This window comes from Schistocerca nitens, chromosome 1 (assembly GCF_023898315.1).
Source record: "Schistocerca nitens isolate TAMUIC-IGC-003100 chromosome 1, iqSchNite1.1, whole genome shotgun sequence".
Lineage (NCBI taxonomy): Eukaryota > Metazoa > Arthropoda > Insecta > Orthoptera > Acrididae > Schistocerca > Schistocerca nitens.
Genome location: NC_064614.1, coordinates 274,919,345 through 274,940,910, shown reverse-complemented (window position 1 = coordinate 274,940,910; position 21,566 = coordinate 274,919,345). Strand labels below are relative to the sequence as shown.

The window sequence follows — 21,566 nt, the reverse complement described above, 5'->3', positions numbered from 1 at the left end:
GGGGTGCTGAGATTGGTAGACCGAGCTGACATGTCCGTTACGGGTACACACTGCACAATATGCCCACCTGTCAGGGCAGTCTTCCTGTGCATGGTTCTTAAAGCATCCTGCGCAGGACGGCAGGTGGAGGGGCTGGCGGCACTGGCAAGGCCGTGGGGGCCTCCGTGCACTGACGGTATGTGCCGGACCTGTGGAGCCGTCCTAGAGCACAAAGCCTTGGACAGGGCGGCTGCCCTGTCAATGCTGTGCACTGTGCAGAACACGATATTGGAACTGATGGCGACAACGTCTTCGACCTCCGTAAGTGATGCAACGTGCTCAGAGGCATCGTGGTCACGGAGGGCTGCCACTTCCGCCCAGGATTCCAAACGCTTGTCGGCCGCCGTAGAGACTTCGTACTTTAATGCGAGATCAATGACCTGGTCCAGAACAGGATCGTCGAGTCTGAGAGCATCGCACCGGAAAGCCGCGTCGTGGCGGCCTGGATGAGGTGGTTGCAGACCATCTTGTCCATGTAGGATTCTTTGGAGACTCGTGTGTTGAAGTGACATTTCCGGCTGGGACCTTGCATTTCCGCTGCCCACTGGCAATAGGATTGGCCAGCCTTCTTGCAACACTGGTAAAATTCGACACGGGCAGCCAACACGTGGAACCGTCTTCGGTAATAAGCTGCGAGAACCTCACAAATCTGGGAGAAAGTCAAAGAATCCGGAAGTCGAGGTTGGAGTTTCATCAAGAGAACATACACTTTGGACTGGTTCCAAGACAAAAAGTAGGAACAACGAGCAGCCTCCTGGACAACCTGGTGGATTTGAAAATGCTGCCGGAACCACTACTAATATGTTTCCCAGTCTTCAGCATCCTTGTCGAAAGCGGGAAACGGCGGGGGCAGCGGAACCGGGCAGTTTTGCAAGAGTTCCGTAAATAAACGTTCTGAAAACATTGTAGTAAGTCATGCACACTTCAGACCAGCTGCTGAAGGACAACTTTCACCATGAGGAAGACACACACAGATCCCATCCTTGTCGCCACTTGTGTCATGACTGACAATTCACAATTTTTCATAAACCCAACTTTTACTGATTTAATGTCACAAGGTTGATGATTGAACATACAAACATAAGGTAACAATAACGAAATAAGTCTCCTAATTGAAGCAAATGAAAGTTCACTTCTAATTTTCCACAAAGGTTCATGGTAACACACACAAGTAACAGTCCAATTCCAACACAAAGACATAATCTTCGACGGTCGCAGTACATGAGGTCGGCATCTGGCATGAACTGAAGTTCGGACCTGGTTCTAGCACCTAAATAGCTGTCTCGAGCCAATCAGGTTTTGGCATAGTGATACTTCCTGTAGGCCGTGGCTAGAGCTCCCCCTGCAGGAAATAGTGCTCGGCATGTCTGTTTCCATTATCTCGTATGTAAATAGCCGGTATTTACCATGGTGCTTTTGGGTATGCCTTGGGCATAGACAACCTCGTCCTCTGTGGTGTTGTATGGGATGTCGGCTCTCAGGGACAACTCCAGTATAACAGCTACAATGAAAGTTGGATGGATGTCTCAGCCACTCAGTGTACGGCAAGCTGATGCACATTTATTTATATCTTAGCGTCCAGAGTTTTCACCGTCCAGTCCAGAAGAAAGCAGTTTTAAATACACTGGTTAACAGAGCAGAATCTATTTGACAGGGATTACACGGATTTTGAATTAACCATTTGAAGCAGTCCATGTTCTGAGAGGTAGTTCACATGATATGAAATGTTGAACATTATGTGATGAGCCACCACTTCCGTTCCTTCCTTTCTGCAGTGCTACATCCAGCAAAATAAAAGAGATGCTACACCCTTTTTAATGACACACACTGCCTCAGGACCCCTGGGATTTAAACATCCTTGTGAAAGTGGAACAGTCAGTCCACCAATACCATTTCCAACAGCTGTGCCGAACATCAATGGCCTATTAACAGTGAAGAACATGAGATATCTGCAGTTGCTGGGCACAGCATTATAAACAAACACAAAATACTGTTTGACAAAACAAAAACAGTTAAGAGAATTAAAATCCCAATGCTAAACTGCTGAAGCATTCGCAACAAAGTGCCAGTGTTAGAAGCGCTCACGAAAAGCATTTAAACTCCCATAATATAGGTACAAAAAGTTGGTTGAATCATGAAATTGATAGCAGTGAGATTTTTGGGGAAAATATATTACAAAAGGACAGGCAAATGGAAATTGGAGATAGTGTTTGTCATAGTAGACAAGACACTCAAATCCACTGAGATAGAAACTGAATCTGCAAGTGGGATTGTTTAGGCAAGACTCAGTGCCAGGTGTGAGCATAAAATAACTGGATCCTTCTGTTGCCCACCAGACCCAACTCCTGATGTAACCGAAAATTTTAGAAAGAAAAAACCTCCTTTCACTTGTACGTAAGTTCCATAATCACAATGTAATCGTCATGGAGGGAGTTGTCACTCCAGTCTGTTACAGTTTGTGGGTGACACCCTTGGTCGTCCTCAAGAGACAAGATGGGCGTCTGCAAGTTTGTGGACACTTCAAGGCTATGCTTAACCCTCAGCTACAGGTTGAAGACTATCCCCTCCCGCGTCCCGAGGATCTGTTCTCCAAGCTCACAGGGGGACAATTTTTTTCGAAGTTCAGTAGTGTCATATCTCAACTAGGAACTTAAAACTTTCAGCACATGCCAGGAGCATGTAGAGGAACTCTGGCTCAAGTTTAAAAGAACAGCTGACCATGCAATGGATAGTTATGTACCCCAGCAGAACCATTCACAATGCAGGTGAACCTCTATGGTATGCAGTCACTGTAAAGACACAAAGATTACTGCATAGTATGTGTAAAACAAAGTGTAGGTCCCTAGCGAATGAGACAGGAAGTGAAATTGAGGGTAGCAAAGCAAAAGCTGAAATGCTTAACTCTGTTTTGAAATGTTCCTTTACAAAGGAAAACCAAGGAGAATTGCCCCCAATTTAATCCTTGTACCACTGAAAAGATGAATAAAACAAGTTATTAGTGTCAGTGGTGTTGAGAAACAACTGAAATCGGTAAAACTGAAAAATGCTCCACGGCCTGATGGAATCCCAGTCAGATTCTATACTGAATTTGCAGCTGAGTTAGGCCCCTTTTCTAATTATAATCTGTAGTATGTAACTTGAACAAAAAACTGTGCCCAGTTCTTGCAAAAAAAAAAAAAAAAAAAAATCCACAGTTTCAAGAGTTAGATATACACAATTTGGTTCATTGACATGGAGGACAATGCTCATGGTAAACTAATTCTTTATGTTCAACGAATGTGTTCAGACATTGTCTTTGTTCTTGAAGGTTGTCGTTTGACTTTTTTCGAAGTTGGTGCTCCAGGACTCCACCATTCAGCACGTCAATGGTAGCACCCACTTGCATCCCCAGTAATAATCTTTGACAGAAATGTGAGACCACGTCTAGCTATATCCAGTTCAACAGAAATTCGTCTTTCCTCCTCCTGTTCCTCTGTTAGTGTGTGAGGGCCAAGTTTTGCAGTAAGTTTCAGTAAACCTTCACATAAAATCTTATTACACACATCACGATTCAAATGAAGTTGTTCTGATATTGCACACAGATATGGTCTTCTCGCAATAAATTACACATTCCACATTTGTATCAATATTTGTTATAGACGGGTGATCAATTATGGAATCATCTTGCACTGAATCTCTGCCTTCATGAAACCTTCCGTGCCACTTCAAATAACTTCTTGGGAGTGCCTCACTTGCATATACTTGTTTAATTACTGTTCTAGTGTCACCAAGGGTTTTCTCCGAGTTTAACACAGAACTTAAGTGTTCACTCTTTGCTCACAATCAGCTTCCACTGTGTCAGCATAACTAATGTCAACAACCCAACAGTGTGTTGCTAAAACATAGCCCTGCTATCTTATGCAGCCCCTATGTGGTGACTAGCTCCTAATTTATTGTTTCCTTGGGTAAGTGCATATGACTGGATCTGCAGCATGTTGACTTCTGAATGTAGTATTGGCATTTGTGGACTGTAATTTAGGTCCAGTGTTACTTAGGTAATAGGGAACATTTCTGTTACCTGCACCCTGAAACTTAGGAGTGGGAATGCCAAAGAGCAGTACTGCATTGTTCTTGATTGTCAGTTTAGGTGCAGTAAATGTGTAAAGTGAAAGTATTAAATAGAAAACAGCAATGTAGGAATTGCTACTTACCGTAAGGATGACCTCAAGTTGCAGACAATTGTGCCTGTCTGCAACTTGACATGTCTTCTTTATGGTAAGAAGCAATCTGCCTTTTCCTACACTGTTGATATTTCATCCTGCACTTTCCATTGTTTAAGTAGCAAACAGGTGATAGTTAAGTGTTTCCCAGGCCACAGTGTTTTACAACACGAAAAATTTATATTCCATCTCACTGACAACTCCTACAGTAAATTTCCTTCGAACAGAATCTTGCAATACAATATCTCAACATATAGCCAGTGTGTGCTCACGTATGCAGTTTCTACCTGGTTATGACAATACCACAATTTTAGATCCTCTAGCCATCTGTTCTTATTTCCCACTCATCCCTGTCTATTACATTTTATCTTTTCGAGGAAGTTTTGTTACTGGTTGATAAATTTAGAGTGCAAGAATCTTAATATGAAAATATGCTCTATGTCAAAGGCCTACAAACTACACACAGACAACTCTCAAAACCCCTATCTCCAGTAAAACATCTATTCAGGTATCACTTCGCCCCCCCCCCCCCCCCATAACAACATTCTCTGAAACAACAACACCTGTCGGCAGCTGAGGTTGTCAGTTAAGTCATCATTTATTCCAGGGAAAAGCTGCACGGTCGTCAACAGTAACTGTTCTTTCGAGAACTAGTTACTGTCTTCGTATATTTTCTGAAACAACAAAACGATGATAGTCATTGTGAAATTACAGCTTATTTTGAGTATGCTGTGCAACTTTCTTGTACACACTGACTGCCATATGGCTGCCAAAGCAGAGAATCATACCTAATATAATGTGCCTGGCTGGTGGTCAAACATCATTAGCATGCAACACTCAACGTATTAATAGCACAGAACATGACAAATATAATTTAGTACAGCATTCTTTATAAAGTCAGACATGTGAGGAGGTATTTTTTAAATGAAACTAATTCTGTAACATACAATATTTTCCTTATTTTTTGCTAGATGTCAGGGTACACAGATCTGACTGTCAGTAAAAATAGTACAATTGCAAAATCTTATCCCATTAATTTTTTAGTTATTTGGATCTACATATTTGAAATTATGTGCTATTGCAAATATTTGGTGTCTGTGAAAGCAAGCTAATGGATTTTTTGCACTGAGTGTACAATAGAAGGTTTAAAGTCACTTTACTCCATTTTATGCAACCAATTCACCCACATTTTCTTGGCCTCAGATGATAGTGGAGTAGTGCAACAGAGCAGGGCAGAGCTCCACACTGGGCCACTGCTGAAGCACTGCTTTGCACCCAGGTGCAGTGGGGCCAGGGAGCAGTGCAACAGCAGGCACACAAGCACACTCGCTTGACCGCGTAAACAGAAAATGCACAAGTTGACCGATAATCTTTCTCAAATGATTTTTAAGACAATCCAGTAAAAAAATTTATTCTCACGTCACAGCTGTATTCATAAGCTTCATGACGAACTGCTTATGATTTCGTTAATCATTGCCACTCCGATATTTCAAAATTAAGCAAGCTACTGCAAGAAAACCTAACAATCTGCAATGAAAAATAGATGTTATGAATGTGTGTGGTGAAAGTTAAATCATATGTTGGTGCATCCCAAATATAGCCAACATATTGAACTATTCTTTAATTTGGGATAAAATCTATAACCACGCCCATTCTAAAGAAAATGAATCTTTTACAGCGCATACCAATCCACTCGCATGCCTAGACAAAAGCAAGAATGAAATATTCATAATCCCTTGTATCTCAAATGGTTTGAGATATCGAAACAAAATTTTGGCAAATGATAGCACTCAAAGAGGAGAGAAGGTTGCCACCGTCTTACTGTATGGAACTTCCGTATCTACTGCAATATACAATTATTATTTTAAGGAATAATGTAATTTAAGGTCAACTGCTGGTGGAATAAAAATTGTTACAGGTTCCTGTAAGTAGTTTTTGAGACATGGCTCAGGCATTCACAATAGGATTCATAACCATTGTCAGAATTGGAGTCAACTACCAGTGTTGTGACATTGCCTCCAGTCACAAGTGCATTCTGAAAATTTACTAAATACTGTAAGTGATTTATTCAACATTTAGAAATCCCAAGTGCAGTCCACGATGTTGACAAATATATTAGTCTAAAACACCTTCTGGTACAATGTTTACAACTATAAAATCTTACCTCAACTACCCTTACATGCAGTTACAGGTCCACTCAGGAAATTCTTTAGAATCAGTTTTGGGTGGTATGGAAATGAAAGAGAAGGTGGTAGATTTCATTCTTCTAGTGTATTTTGCTTGACATTCTTCTAGTGTATTTTGCTTGATGCAACAAGGGGACTTCAATATACCACCTGACTCCACTACCAAAGACATCAGGTCTCTGCCTTCTGCGAGATGAGGCTTATCCATTGTTGAGGCATTTTATCAACTCAAGTCGATGGGTTTTAGATCCAGGGAAAGAATATTTCAATAGAAGCTTTTCCAGACCACAACAATTAACTGAATGTTCTTTTGGAGTAATGAATGCTAAGTGGAGCAAATTTTGAAAGTCAATAGAAACTTCACGAGAATTTGCTGATATTGTAAAATATACACGTTCTCCATGACAGTCTTTGATGAAGGATCCCCGAGTGTTGTTGAGCAGCAAATAGAAATGAAGTGTTCTATACAAGGCACTTTTCAGACAAGATGAAATCTTCAAATAAAGTTGTCCAAATGAGACAGTTTCCAAAACTTTTTTCATGTAATAAAGCAATTTTCACGTGTATGTCAGCTGTGCTCTTCAACTTTATCGCTGATCATTTGAAGACAGTAACAGAAATAGATTACAGAAATGTATTCTGTACTTGTTTGTAATACTGCTGCTAACTCAAACTTGTCCACAATGAATAAATTGTCATGATACCTGTTTCACTGGTTCCATAAAGGACATCATGTAAAACGAATGCTATCAAGGCTCCTGCTGGTGCCATTTTCCCAACAGTACAACAAAGGAAACAAGCGCCAGCTACCAGCAACACCTGAACACAGCCGCAGTCACTATCGTTCTGATCGCCACTCAGAAATATACATGTTAAATCCACTCCCCTCCATACCACCCTGCCTGCTCTACCACTATAATCACGTGCACTGAGAAGCAATAGTTTGTTTCGTCGTCACTGCTCTGGTCGTAACTGCAACCTTGTCTGAACAGGTATTTTTAAGTCTATGAGCAGCAATCCATTATATTCTATCACTTCACGCAGCATGTACTGCTGATTAATATGACTGAAGTATTTTACAGTGTAACCAACAGTAAACTATTCACACAGATGGTTCAATTAGGAAAATCAGACAATATGACACGTGTACTGCATTATGGATGTGTTTGATCAATACTCACAAAATTGGTTCAATATTTTGTAAGAATGTTACTGCAAAAAATCCATTAACACAAAACATAATATGCCATGAATTTAAGAGATGATCTTTGAAGATAAAAGAAATTCTTCAACGTTGACGACAATAAGAAGCAGCAGGCTTGGATTCTACAAGAAACTTGCATACTGTTACTGTACTAGTGAGCACAGGTGCCTGCATGATGCCTGTGAGCCCCTTCAGCAGATCAGTGAAACATCGATCCCACACTTCATACTCCTGTTGTTGAATATCCTGATAACTGGCAATGTACAAGGGCTCCATTGAGCCACTATTTATGTTTCTGACTCCTTAAAAAGCATTACATGCAGAAACTATCACTATCACTTCACAACTAATAGTTTTCCATAATGGATACTTTAGGAGGGAAGTCTCCTCGGCATATCTAAACTAACATGGAAATCAAATGTTCTACCTGGTCCATGAAGCACATCGGACAGACTGACAACACTACTGACTACACTACTTGATGCCACTGCACAATCAACCTATCACCCACCTACATGCACACCACTATGGCAGTGTGTTACTTGGTAACAGGATAAACACCCTCAATGCCTGGACATTTAGAGTAGATAGTAAATTGTGCCAGGTTGTGCAAATAAATGCCAACACTAAAAAGGTAAGCACATCATATACCGCATAAGTTCTGTTAAATTTTTTTTTTTAACACAATTACAGTGTGGCATAAGGAAGATGACTTGAGCAGCTTTCTACTCATCACAACTGTCCACAGAACAACACTGTCAACATCACCTAAGTTTGATTTATTTTACTTCTTTTGGTGAGAAATGAGTGCCCGTAACATTTTAAACACTAGATTTTTGAGAGAAATAATAAAACTAGAAATTGTGTAAACTGGGGAAAATATTTTTGTGAACATATATATTTTTGAAGCAAACTTAAGAGTTGGTGCTCTAAACCAGGGTTTCCCAAAATATATTCCACAGTAAGCACTCGACAAAAAATTAATGTGGCATAATTTCCTTCAATTTCTTAACCTTTTATTATGATTTTTGAGTCATTAGTTATTATTTAAAACTGAAGCAAACAGTGAATAAGAAGTTATTTTCAAAATTTTTATTAAACCTTCAAAATGAACAAGATGCTCCAACAAATTAACAGGATTCAAAGTGCTCCGCCAAAGGAAAAATTTGGGAATCCTTGCTCTAGACAAGTGTGTTACAAATGGCCCTCTGATTTGCTAAGTGACAACTTCAGCAATACCCCCAAGAGGCACCACTTATTTGATCATGACAGTTCTAAGCACGTAGGTAATAAATTCATAGTTTAATTAGAAAGTTTTAGGCCACCTTTTGTATAGCTTTGATCTAACCCAAGTGGAATTTCTAAAAACACAGATTGGAAAGGCAGTAACTTTCTATGAACAAAATTGTCTGGAGACATTTGATTATGAATGTGTGTAGCCACCAGAAAAATTGGGAAAACAAAGCAGTGGAAATTAAAAAATAAGTAACAGCATTATGAAAACATTTACACCCATCATAAAGACATTACCAGAGAAAACCTGTTTCCCTTTGACCACTACAGGAAAGTCTTCATACAGCAACTATATAAATCAAGTCCCTGCACCTAACTTGCAGTGAAAAGTGTTGTAAGTTGTGTGGCAGTATAATTTTTAGTTGAGCCAGTAACCAGAGTCTTCTGCATATAACGTGGGTTTACACGGGAACATATCCCTTGCTGTCTCCTAGCCAACAATGGCACGCAAATTTGTATTTGTAAAAAATATTGTGCTAACATTTCAAAGCATAACATCACTGGATTCACACCAAAGACCAGTAAGACTATTGAATCACAGATACCTTGTACTTTTTATGGATCCAAATGAGTATGTACTTTTAGGCAATGAAGAACAATTCTGATAAGAAAATACATTAAACTGAGAGCTAAAAAAAATACAAAATTTATTTTATTGAAATGAAACTGTTGTACAAGTTTGTTCATTCGTTCAATCAATAAACATTAGACTTCGATAATTTTTTCCTGGCCTGAATAATTATATGAGAGGTTTCTTCAAGTAACAAACTAATTACAAATTCTCAATGCTTTGAAACAAGTAAAGCATTTGTCTGATTAAAAGTGCTTGTTTTAAAAGCCTTTCTTCACTTTCACTAAAACATATAACCTAAATGATACTTAAGCTCCTAATTTTACTAAAGCTAGCTAATTATGATTTTATCACAAACTTATTTTCTACAAGTGTACCAATAATTTTGCTAATGAGTACCAGAATTTAGTTCACAGTATACTGTCACATGCACTCCACTCTAAACTGAACATACATTGACATTATGCATAAAATTCACTGATCACTTATTTTGAACTTAATTCATCAGGTACTTCCTGCCTAAAGTCAAAGTTTCCAAGAATTGGAAACAAAGCCAGAAATTAATACAATTTTGTGTAAATATGCCAATTACATTTAATGTTTGCTACTCAATATTACAGCAATAAAAATGTCAATGAACAAAATTAAAATCTTTAACAGTCTTTATTGTATCTTCAGTACATGTGAAGTTGCTATTTAATCTTTTGTTTCCATAGCCTTCGCCACTTCTGAAGTAGTTATGATCCAGTTTGAAATACTCACCCAACCTGTCTGATCTACCGAATATGTCAATGGCTACAATAGTAGGAATCATGCCACATACACTGTAAATCGTTACCAGCCTCCAATTTCTTGCTTATCTACTTTCTCACTGTGTGTTATGAGTAAAGTAATTAACATTAAATACACAAACGTCAATTGTCAGTTTCCCTAATAGAGATCTAAAGTATTTACTACTGACCATTCAGTCTCAGTACACTGAAGACATTACAGTTACCAGACTTCAATTTATGGCTGTTTTACAGATGGAATGTACAATTTAACAATTTGTGTTGTGTGTAGTACCAAACTTAATCTTTGTGCCAAAGTAACAAACACTAGTGTTGCACCACTAATTTTACTGGCTTACAGCTAAACTTATACAGCACAAACTAATTCAACCACAACTAAAGTGGACTAAACTTCAAAGTGCACTGAAGAGAACACTGACTCAGCAAAACAGTAGCAATAACAGAAAGAAGTGTCTGACCTTAAAGTCTCTCACAACTTGTGAAACTTTGAGAAAATCTCCATTGAGAACCAATGTAATAGAAGTGGAGAGTATTTAAAAACGAAACTTTGATCTGCCTCCTCCAAATCCACCACCACCACCTCCGCCACCACCACCTCCGCCAAATCCGCCACCACCAAATCCTCCACCTCCCATTCCAAAGTTGCCTCCTCCCATACCGCCAGAACCACCAGGTGAAGAATTCAGGAACAGTTCAATGTAACGATGTTGCATGTGTCCTTTGTCCTAGACAAACATCATAATTAATATTATAACAACCAAAATAATCAGTTTTTGACTATCAAATTACATTGCAATTCATTTTATGAACAATATACCTTCGAAAGTTAGTGCTTAGCACAAAAATTTACCTTTGACATTGCTTTTAATGCTTCATCATGTGTTGCAAATTCAACATCTGCTTCTCCTGACGCACGGCCACTGTTGTCGTATAGGAGCCTAATATTGACTGGTACAACTGGCCTGAAAAACTTATAGAAAAAGAGACATTTCAGTACACAGGCCTACAACAGAACAAGTTAGAACACAATAAGAGTAATTACTTACATCAGCAATATCAGCCTGTGTTGCACGGAATGGCAGACCTCTCATGTGTATACAGTGGCCACCACCACCTCCACCACCATTCCAGTTTCCACCTCCACCAGAACGTCCTCCACGTCCCATACCCATGTTGCCAAATCCACCTGAATTCATACTCATGTTGAAGCTACTGCTACCACGACCACCCATGTTACCTCTCATTCCAGGTCCTCCACTCCCACCCCATGATGAATTCATACCCCATGGACTTGGACCATCATCGAAGTCACCAAAACCACCTATAATGCAAAAAAAGCATGACTGCACAACAATTCTCCATCTACAAATAAAAACAAATATTCAGCAACTCTGCAATAACAATTCTGTCTGATGTCTGGATCTTATTTTCTCATGCTGGAAAAATTTGGTTTGATTTATGGTCTGAAATCTGATGACCATTTCACAGTAAAAAAGACTTTGATAAAATATAAAACTGTGTTTAAGTAATTTTCTTGTTCAACTACACAATGAAACAATTATGTATTATGGTGCCTGCAACAATCAATCCCAATACAATTTGAAGAGTTCCCACATAAATGATAAGAACATTGAAGTTGTCAGTATGAAAGATGCTGCAATTTTTCACATTTGACTGAAAGCAGAATTGTTTGACAAATCCCCGACAGTGATTCAATAAATTCAAAACAAATCTACGAAACTTGATTTTCACATTTGAGAATTTACAACAAAAAACTAAGAATGAGCAAAACAATAAATGTTTAGTCCACTCTAGATATTTATGGTTTCATCACTGACTAACATACATTAAATACAAACAAGTAATAACTAAATCACTTATGAAGGAAGTAGTAATCATATATTACATCTATTGGAAGAAATTTAGGCACACAAAACAGCAATCTTACATTAATTAGGAAAGATTCAGCAGTTTTTACACAGATATGCAACAAGGTTTCTACGAAACACATTAGAGATTCGAAGTGAACATATTTTATGTTAATAAATGTACGTGAACAATGAATGGCATTTGTTACCAAAACCTGAATCTTATTTAGGTAACAATTTTACAAATTTTCTGTTCTTTACCATTTTAAAAATGACAATGCACTATCTAATTTAACTGCCAAATCCAACTAACACATGCAGCTAAAAAGCTAAACAAGAACAAGTGATTACCTTTGAAACTCCGAGATCCTCTACCCATATTATTATAGCGATTTATGCCACCAAATCTATCACCACGATCATAAGGAGCTGGACGCTGGTTGAAACCTCCTGGTCCTAAAGGACGCATTTTTGGGCCAATAGCGGCACGCACTTCAGAAAGGCTGCTGCGGAATATTTCTATGTACCTGCATGTAACAGATTTGAAGGATGAGACGACATTCAAAAACAAAGGAAATCATAAAAATGAGAAAAAATAAGTATTTGGTTATTTGTGCTATCTTACTGTGTACCTACTAACACCCTAAGAAAAAATATATGTATACTGGCAGTATCCAACTCAATTCTTCTACACACTGTTTACAATGGACGTCTGTTTCTTCAAGGAACTTACACGAAGTGTTCCTTTTATTCTTTAAAACTGACATCTACTCATTTCAAGTATACTGCAAAAAACTACCAGGAAATGGTCCAGAATGAAAAAAGCTTCATTCAAAACCATCTATCTAAACTCAGCTGAACAACTATACAACTGATCTGGCTAAATGAGTAATGAAGTTGTAATATCACTGCAGTTTTCAACAGCTTATAATCCAAATGCTTTATTTCACACTTAGATACACTCAAAGTAAATTCCACCCACCTTTAACAGAGCCTGATGATTAGCTCAAAACAGAGGCCAATTTTTTGGGTCAAGTTGTCCTAAGTTTTGCTTACACATTTTCCAAAAGTTACTTACGTAGTACCTTAAGCTGATGTTATTAAGAGAATCATCACTTTGTACACCAAAAATTTGGCCTCACGAGCTCAGCTCCCGCCCATTCATCACTTGGATCCATTGTCTTGCATGGCCCCACCCCCAACTGGCCCATAAGGAACCCTTGGGTGTGTCCCTCTGGTGATTCATCTTAAAAGTAATGAATTTCTACCAACATTCCACATTAGAGTTTCAATTCATTCAACAGTGTAGTGTCTACTTTTTACACAATTTAATGAAACACCAAAATTAAGCCTATTTTTTAATATTAACATCTGTACATATTAACTGCCTTATGCATTTAATACCAGAGCATTTTTGCATCTACATAGTGGGATCTTAATCAGCAGGAAGACTACAGCATGCCTTACACAACTGGATGTAAACAGGAATGTGCCCAAGTAGAACAGGGTTACTGGCAAACAAAAATCCTCAATATGCAAATGTGAAGCAGGAAAAGCTGGCAATTACGTTCCAAGAACTATTACCATGTTCCAGTTTAAAAGCCGAGAAATTCCTTCCTTAGCCACTCCTTTACAATTTTTAAAAATTATTATAAAAATGCTTGATATTCTAATATTTAAACATTTGCAGGTAAGGAGCTTAACAACCAGGACAAGAAACATTCAACACTAAGTGAAGCCTAGTCAATAATACAACAATGGTTTAGAAAAGTTTCTACCTGCAAAAATTTTTCCATGCAAAACTGTTACGTAACACAGCAGCTCCAAAGTAAATTGAAACATTATGAATTTTACACTAATAAAAACACTTGTGTACAAATGCTGGGCAATATTTAAAACCCTCTGTATTTCTTCTCGCAATTATTACCTCAAATCATCGTAAATTCTATAGGACTGACCACCACCTATTCTGCTCTCTTGGAATATCGACTGTGTACGAGAGTCACATGGCGGTCCCTTGCATTTTTCAGAATACAGCTTTCCACAATATAACTTGCAATTTTATTTTCTGTAATGGAAAGTACACAATCTGGAACGAACACACACTACAGAAGCCATGCCCAGAAAGCGACCACCGAAGTGTTTTATTCGGAAACTTTAAAACAGCCCGTTCACTTCACTGTTCACAATAATTCACTGTTTTAAACTAACAGATGCCACTGTTTCAGCACACATTTCTAATCCATCTCCAAATGTGAGCATAACTACAGAGTCCACAATCCTGCTTTATCCTGTAAGGCACAGTGCAGTTTTCCTACTTCTTGTATCTGTAGCCAGTATGTAGTGCATGAAATAAAGACAAATTACACTCTCATATTTTCAAAATACTACTATGTGTCAGCCAATATAATTTGCACAGAACACTGAAATACAAAATTGTGTTGAAATGACACAGCCATTAGCTTACAAAGCGAGGAATACACAAAAGTATGAAATGGCAAAGTCGCGTATGTGTATCATCCACATGTGACAAAGGGAAACTTTACCAAATGTTTACTGTAACAACAAAACTAGATAAAGGTGCCACATAGGCGACCAATCAGCTTTAAGATGCAGAATTATTCCAGTGTTCAACGCAATATGAAATTAACTACAGGTGCAACCCACTTTGTGGACAACATTCATAACTAAGATCCACACGATCCACTTTGCTAGAGGCATCTAGTATGGTGTAACAGCAATTACACTTAAGCAAGTGAAACAACACATAAATATCAGCATTAATGCAATAAATAATACTGTTAAATAACAGCACACCAAAAATTTACAGGGTTGTTTCACAGCACCATTAAGTTACAGCCACAAGTTGTTTTGCACAAAGGCACTGACTAATAACAGCTGCTAATGAATGTTAGAAAACCAAAGTCCGTGGTTGTAAATTCATCACATACAGATTAAGAATTTCCTTATGATCTGTGACCCACTGCCTTAGTGTCAATGCATCATGATAACCTAAGTCACTTCAAGCGTAAGAGCTTTAGTGTATTCTGTGCACTGTACGAATATTATATGAAGCTAAATTCACTGGAAAAACTGAACATGTGAATTATTTGAAACTGAGACAGTTACTGGAGTATTTCAATTTTGAAAAGCCTAGGACATTTTTACACAACTACAGCTGTGAGGAAGACTGTAACAAATGATAATTGTATGTAGGGTGGTATCTGCAAGAATATAAGCATGCAGCATTAAGCCAAAGACAGATTATTACGTACATTATTAGCTACAATAATAAGTCGCAAATGCTTGTATGAGTAACAGTAAAAACATGGTGTTCACAATGTTAAGACACTTCGAAGTATAAGAGAATGAGACATTGCAAACATAATTACAGTGTTTTCACTATAAAAATGTAAATGAAATGATACAAGCATCTGACAATATGAATGGTTTTTAATTTGCAAAACTGGATTAAATTCTGAAACATATCATTAATGAAGTGTGTGATGTGTGGACTATAGTTTGAATGTTTTCTAATTACATGGCATACTGAAAAATACCACTTGTTAAATTACAAGAAAATTTTAAAATACATAATCAACAAGTAAAAAATTACAACAGATTCCATATTCAAGTAATATTAAAAAATTTCATTTGAGCCAGTAGGTATTCACAACTTTACCTTACCTGCATATAAAACTATACCTGGAATTTACATCTAGTAAGGATCTGAAATTACTGCCTACTGCACAAGGAGAAGCCTTAGGAAGGATTGCATTGCTTAATATGATATTGCTGATAAATACTTACTCAGTAATTTCAGATCCTTACAGTTTGACTTTTGAAAATAAATCCCAGTTATGAAATAAGTAAATGAATTAAAGATTAAAAGAGTGATACTGTATACCATAGAATAGGAGGTTGGGGTTCAGCCCACCCAGCCCTCCCTTCCATTGCATTGCACACGTTCCCCACCTGTGTCCTATTTTATCCTTGTGTTTCTGCAGAGCTTTCTCTGCCACTTCTTTGTTAACAAACTGTACGTAAGCCTCCCCAGTACTCCTTCCCGTGAAGTCAGTCGGTAGGGATATCCCGTTGGGTACTATCTCCAACCCTACCCAACCAATAAACAATATGCCCAGAATCAACACACAACAAAAGCATGTAAAACCTTTAGCAATAAAATATTATTCAGAAATAAAAGGGGCATTTGCAAAGATTTTATTTTAAGCAATATTTCAAACAGTGTATCATACATTCTGAAGTTCCTGTAATACAAATTTTATACACGACATTACCCATGATCACTTATCATTGTAAGAAGGCTCTTATACTACTTTTAACCAAAATGTTACACAATAACTTTTTCAATTCAGTTGAATATGCTTTTATGTGAAATTTATGTGCAGAGGATCTACAAAAATATTTCTTTGAACTTCAGTATTCAGAACATAAGCACAAGAGTACCAACTGTGAGGAACTTCGGGAAAATATGATCCTACTGTTGCCCATACAGACAGTTACTTATCTGTGCCACTTGCCACATATCTAACACCAAGTGCTTCAATACATCTCTCCAACTAATTAATAGCAATCTGTTTTCATGTGTCAAATTTACATCACTTGAAGATAAGAAATAAACAATAAAAGAAGCAAGGACTGCATGAAGGAAGAGAGTAATAAAGGAAGTACAACTAGGCCTTACAACTCAAGTATAGAGAGGAAAAATATAATATTCACATTTCAGATTCCACAGTCTGTAGATTTATAAAGTGTTAATGAATGCCACCTTCATCTACGAGTCACTGCTTTAAAAACAAATCTTTGCAAACAACCCCAACAAGCTTAAAACAAAGAATACAATACTGTCAAAATAAAACACTCAAAAGATTTGTCCTTCATAATTAAGCCAACTAACATTCAATTTTCGAGGCAATCAAAATTACGCAATCGGTGAGCACATTTCTCTAGAAGATTACAGTGATTACTAAGACCACAAATTATCTTAATAAATATGAACACAAATAATTTCAAAAACAAGCTACTACTAAATTAAGTCATACCTGAGAAAAATTGAGCTATTTCCTCCTTAGAGCAGCCAAATGGTAGGCCACGAAGTCTAACACAACCATCATCCATAGCATTTTCCAAATTTAGTCCACTGCGTTTTACAACCCACTCCATCTCTGACCGCTTAACTTTAAACACTGCAAAAAGGGTACAATATTTCATTATAATTACTTTGCAAACGCACTGTACTTCACCTCTAACAGCATTTTTGATGATTTAACTACTCTCCTAAAAATTGGTCTAGAATGATAACATGAAAAAGTTATGATACTATTTCGTAACTACTATAACTTAAGAAGGGAGAGAACTCTTCCAAAAGCAAAAATTAACTCAGAATTTATTCCTGAATTAACTGTTCACTTGCAAAGCTTTAAAAACCATGAAAAATCAAGAAAGGTTGGATTTCTGACATCGCCTGTCATCATAAAGATGGCATGGGAAAGTTCAGCCCACAGAAGAGGCAGGCTGGTCTTTATATTTCCCAAATGAAACTTTAACACTTGCTTGAAATAATCTGGAGGAAACAGCAGTAACTGTGATTCAACTTGCCTGAAAAGATTTGTAACATACTGAAATGTTGCTTACAATGAACATTCAACAGTGCTGCTTGTATGAGGCACTTCAATGAACTTCCCTACAATCACATGAGAATTTAACATTCTACTGACTAACCTAACACCAAATGAGGGCAAGAGGGGAGGGAGGGGAGGGGGCATCATTGATCACCACTGCTTTACCCAATGATGCAATGGTAATTTTTTGTATTTCTGATTGACAAATACTATGAAGTACATTCCAATAAGATCCCAGTATAACCGCTGGACAAGATTTTAATGTTTGTCATCACTTTCAATTAATTGCTTGCTATTTTCAATTTAAAGGACTTAAGCCTCTCAGGAAAGAAGTCGCATGATGAAAAGATGTCCAGTCACGTGAATAGAAACCAGTTAGCCAAATTCTGTCCTCTAACCAAAGCCTTCAAGTAGCTTGTTTTCAGCTTTACAAGGTATCGCACACAGTTTATGAGTGGGATTTCTGCCTACTGACACTACCCTTTTTATTTGCACGTTTCCATAGTGCAATTTCCTGTCACGACATCTTTTAAAGAACTCAAAATCACAATGACCAAATAGTTCACTGATTTTTTACAGGAAAGTCCAGTCAAGGAACTTTTTTAAAAGTATGACCTAGAAATCTCCCAAACATCCCATTTTCGTCAATTAACAAAAATTTCATCTGCACTAAGTGATCCGCTATTAAGGAATTCCTTCAATCAGTCCAGGTGAAACTATCATTTATATCTACATCATACTTCCAAACCCATCTACCAGTGTATGGTAGGGGGTACTTCCAGTACGTTAATGGATCCCCCTTCCCTGTTCCAACTGTGAATGGCGTGTGGGAAGATTCAAATCTATTCTTAGTTTTTGTTCGATAATTCTGAAATGCTGTTATTTCTGCATATGGTACACCATCACAGAAAATGTTACCATTATGTCCACACAAATTAATTGCATTATATTGTGCTGAATTCTACACTGTGGAAGTTTTATGTAGTGATGGCCAGCCAAAGAAGAAAGCTTAAACATGTTTGATTCCATGGGAATGATTGTAGCCCACGACCGTGAGGTAACCCAGGACAAAAAGGTCAGCATCAGTAATACTGTCTTTTTAATGCAGACGAGTCCAGCGAACAGCACAGCTGTCATCAGTGCACTATAGGTAGTCACGTGGACTACATATGCACTTATTACAGCTTCATTGTTTTCTGAATCTTGATGTGCAATAAAAATTATGTTAAGACTGATATTGACCTTTCTGTCCTAAAAACTTACACTTCAGCAGAAGCTGACAAATGTTTGTGATGACAGCCCTAATGTTAAACTATTCAACATGGCAACAAAATACAATTGGCCACCATCACCTTTGTGCAGTAAATACAGCATAATTAACAAGCATTCCTGAATGCTGAAACTCATGGCTCTTCTGCACTATAAAGCGACAGCATTTGTCCATCATTAAAATGAGACTCCACAGATTCCATTTGAATGTACAGTTATCAGTTTCAAGTCAAAATATGTTTAGTTAACAAAGTGTGCGTGCTATATTCAGTTTTCCACTCTGTTCTCTCAAGTCTGGCATTCTGTATGGGATCTGTTATGGTAAAGTGACAATGGAAGATGACTTGACAATTACTTGCAGCCGTGTTGCTTCTTTAATTCTTTCTGAAAAGCGGATCAAAATTTTATTTTCTTCAGTATACCACCAGGAACCATGTGAAGCTCCAGAACATTCCAGTTTTTATACTGAAACACGTACACAGCCACCCAACTCTCCACTACCCCCTCAACATTGGAATATTAAACATTCTGTACCCAATGTTCATGAAGATTCCTGAAACCTTCAATAAATCCAAATGTTCCTTTTTTCATGAAAGTAATGATGGCAACAGATTGAATTCATCTGACAGATGGGAACACGACTGAAAGCTATACAACTACCAGAGGGAACAATGCAGTTTGTCGCCAAATACTGATCTCTCAGACTTACGAAACACCCTCTTACTAATAAAATGGCTTCACGAAATGAGAAGTGGAAACATTCCCCGAGTGGAAATTTATTACAACAGGAAGTCCAGGAATGAAGATTTCCAGCACATGAAGATTTCAGGGCAGTGAATGGTTGGTAGTACAGGAAAAAAAGTTATAATCACCATTACCAAAATTTAAGTGATGGAAGTAGAATTGGAAAGTATTTAACAGTGAAAGGCAAATACTTTGCCATGACTAATAACCAACACAAGCCCAGAAATATTTCTTCATGCCTGATGGAAGCAGATTTTCCTACAGTTTTCCCCCTCAAAAACATACACTCTTACTGTTAAGAGGGGAAAGTATCATGGAAGCAAAAAAAACAAACAGTGATGGCCTTATGTGTTAATAGTGACAACAGTGAAATCTGAAGCCACTAATAACAGAAAACATCTGTACTCCCAATGATCCTCTCGATCTTGGCATAATTCATTCCATGGAAGTCGAATATGGAATAGCTGCTGTGCAGAAGTTACTTCATTCCTTGAAAGAAAGGTGGTAATAAGAATGAATATTTGACAGGCTGTGAATGTTCGTTGCTGCCTGGAGAGGTATACCAACATGCTGTTGGTCAGTATCAGCTGCCAGAGATTTCCCCGAACTTTACAGGTAGGTAGGTATACCAGCAAGCCTGACTTTTCCGGACACCGTTGTGATGGTAACACACTGACTTTTCCACATCAAAGGGAGGACCAAGGCTTCAATAAAGAATCAAGCAGGGCTGGTAGCATGTAAGGGAGATGGTTTAATTTAGCAAGTTTTGTTGCCGCTGTTAAAAACTAATTTTCCTCATTCAGTGTAGATGAGTTAGTTCTAGCGAATATCAAACAGATCAGTAACACTTAGTGTTTTAGGCTGGCAAGAAAAAACGAGCTTTACTTCCCTACTTTTAATTTTAAAACGATTGATAATATTTAAGGAAAGTTAATTTATGTGGATTTGTATGGCTATACTGTTACTTCTGCCCATTATAATGGAAAGTGTGCAGCATAAACATAAGAATCCTAAATGATTATATGTCATTTCATTAGCATATTAGAGGTAAACCGTATGTCTTGTTTAGGATACCCCATTTAATAAAAAATATTTTGGTTCCCAGAAACTGTTGGGGGGGGGGGGGGGGGGGGGGGGAAGAAAGGAAAAAAAAAAAAAAAAAAAAAAAAAAAAGTTTTACTGCACATCTCACATGGACTGGTAACCAAACACATACCATTACCTCAATTACAAGTAATTAGATCTACATTGTACTGAGATCTCCCATAACAATGAAGTTGCACACTAAATTCAAATGCAGATCAGTTAGGTAACATGTTCATGTATGACTCACACTTGTTGCATCAAGCAAACCCAAGTACACCGTCAGGACAGTCAGGAGGAAACTGACCAAACCCCTCGAAAACCTGATTCCTTAACTCGTCACCTACCTCAACAAGAAAACAGCTTCTGCACATATTGTTAAAATTAAACTGCTTACCTGGTTAAGACATGAGAATTATGAACCAATAAAAATTTGATTAAATTAAACTGTTTATCTGGTTAAGACATGACAATTATGTTTTATTTCTTACTCTACATCACTCTGTTATAACATTACAGGAGTAATAACATTGAAAACATGAGACAAGTCTTCAAATGCAGAACAAATATCTATTTAAAGATCTTTAGAGTAGATGGAAAGTTCAGACACAAGATCATTGCACTTTTGTACAAGTTTCTCCTCAATAATATTTTCATTGGAACCCTTGTTTATCAGC

The 21,566-nt window shown here is 37.7% G+C and overlaps 1 protein-coding gene across 2 annotated transcripts in view; it reads right to left on the bottom strand.

Annotated features, from left to right (window-relative positions):
• Positions 1-10,136: 10,136 nt before the first annotated feature.
• The window catches only part of LOC126248122 (heterogeneous nuclear ribonucleoprotein H-like), a 29,646-nt gene continuing 18,216 nt past the window's right edge, over positions 10,137-21,566 (bottom strand). For both annotated transcript variants that reach the window (XM_049948815.1, XM_049948809.1), the window contains exons 4-9: positions 17,215-17,358; positions 16,127-16,265; positions 12,503-12,678; positions 11,330-11,604; positions 11,134-11,253; positions 10,137-11,008 (exon numbers count right to left, since the gene is read on the bottom strand). In XM_049948815.1, the coding sequence (XP_049804772.1) occupies positions 10,817-11,008; positions 11,134-11,253; positions 11,330-11,604; positions 12,503-12,678; positions 16,127-16,265; positions 17,215-17,358 (1,046 nt within the window). In that variant the 3' untranslated portion in view covers positions 10,137-10,816. The remainder of the gene's footprint in view (positions 11,009-11,133; positions 11,254-11,329; positions 11,605-12,502; positions 12,679-16,126; positions 16,266-17,214; positions 17,359-21,566) is intronic.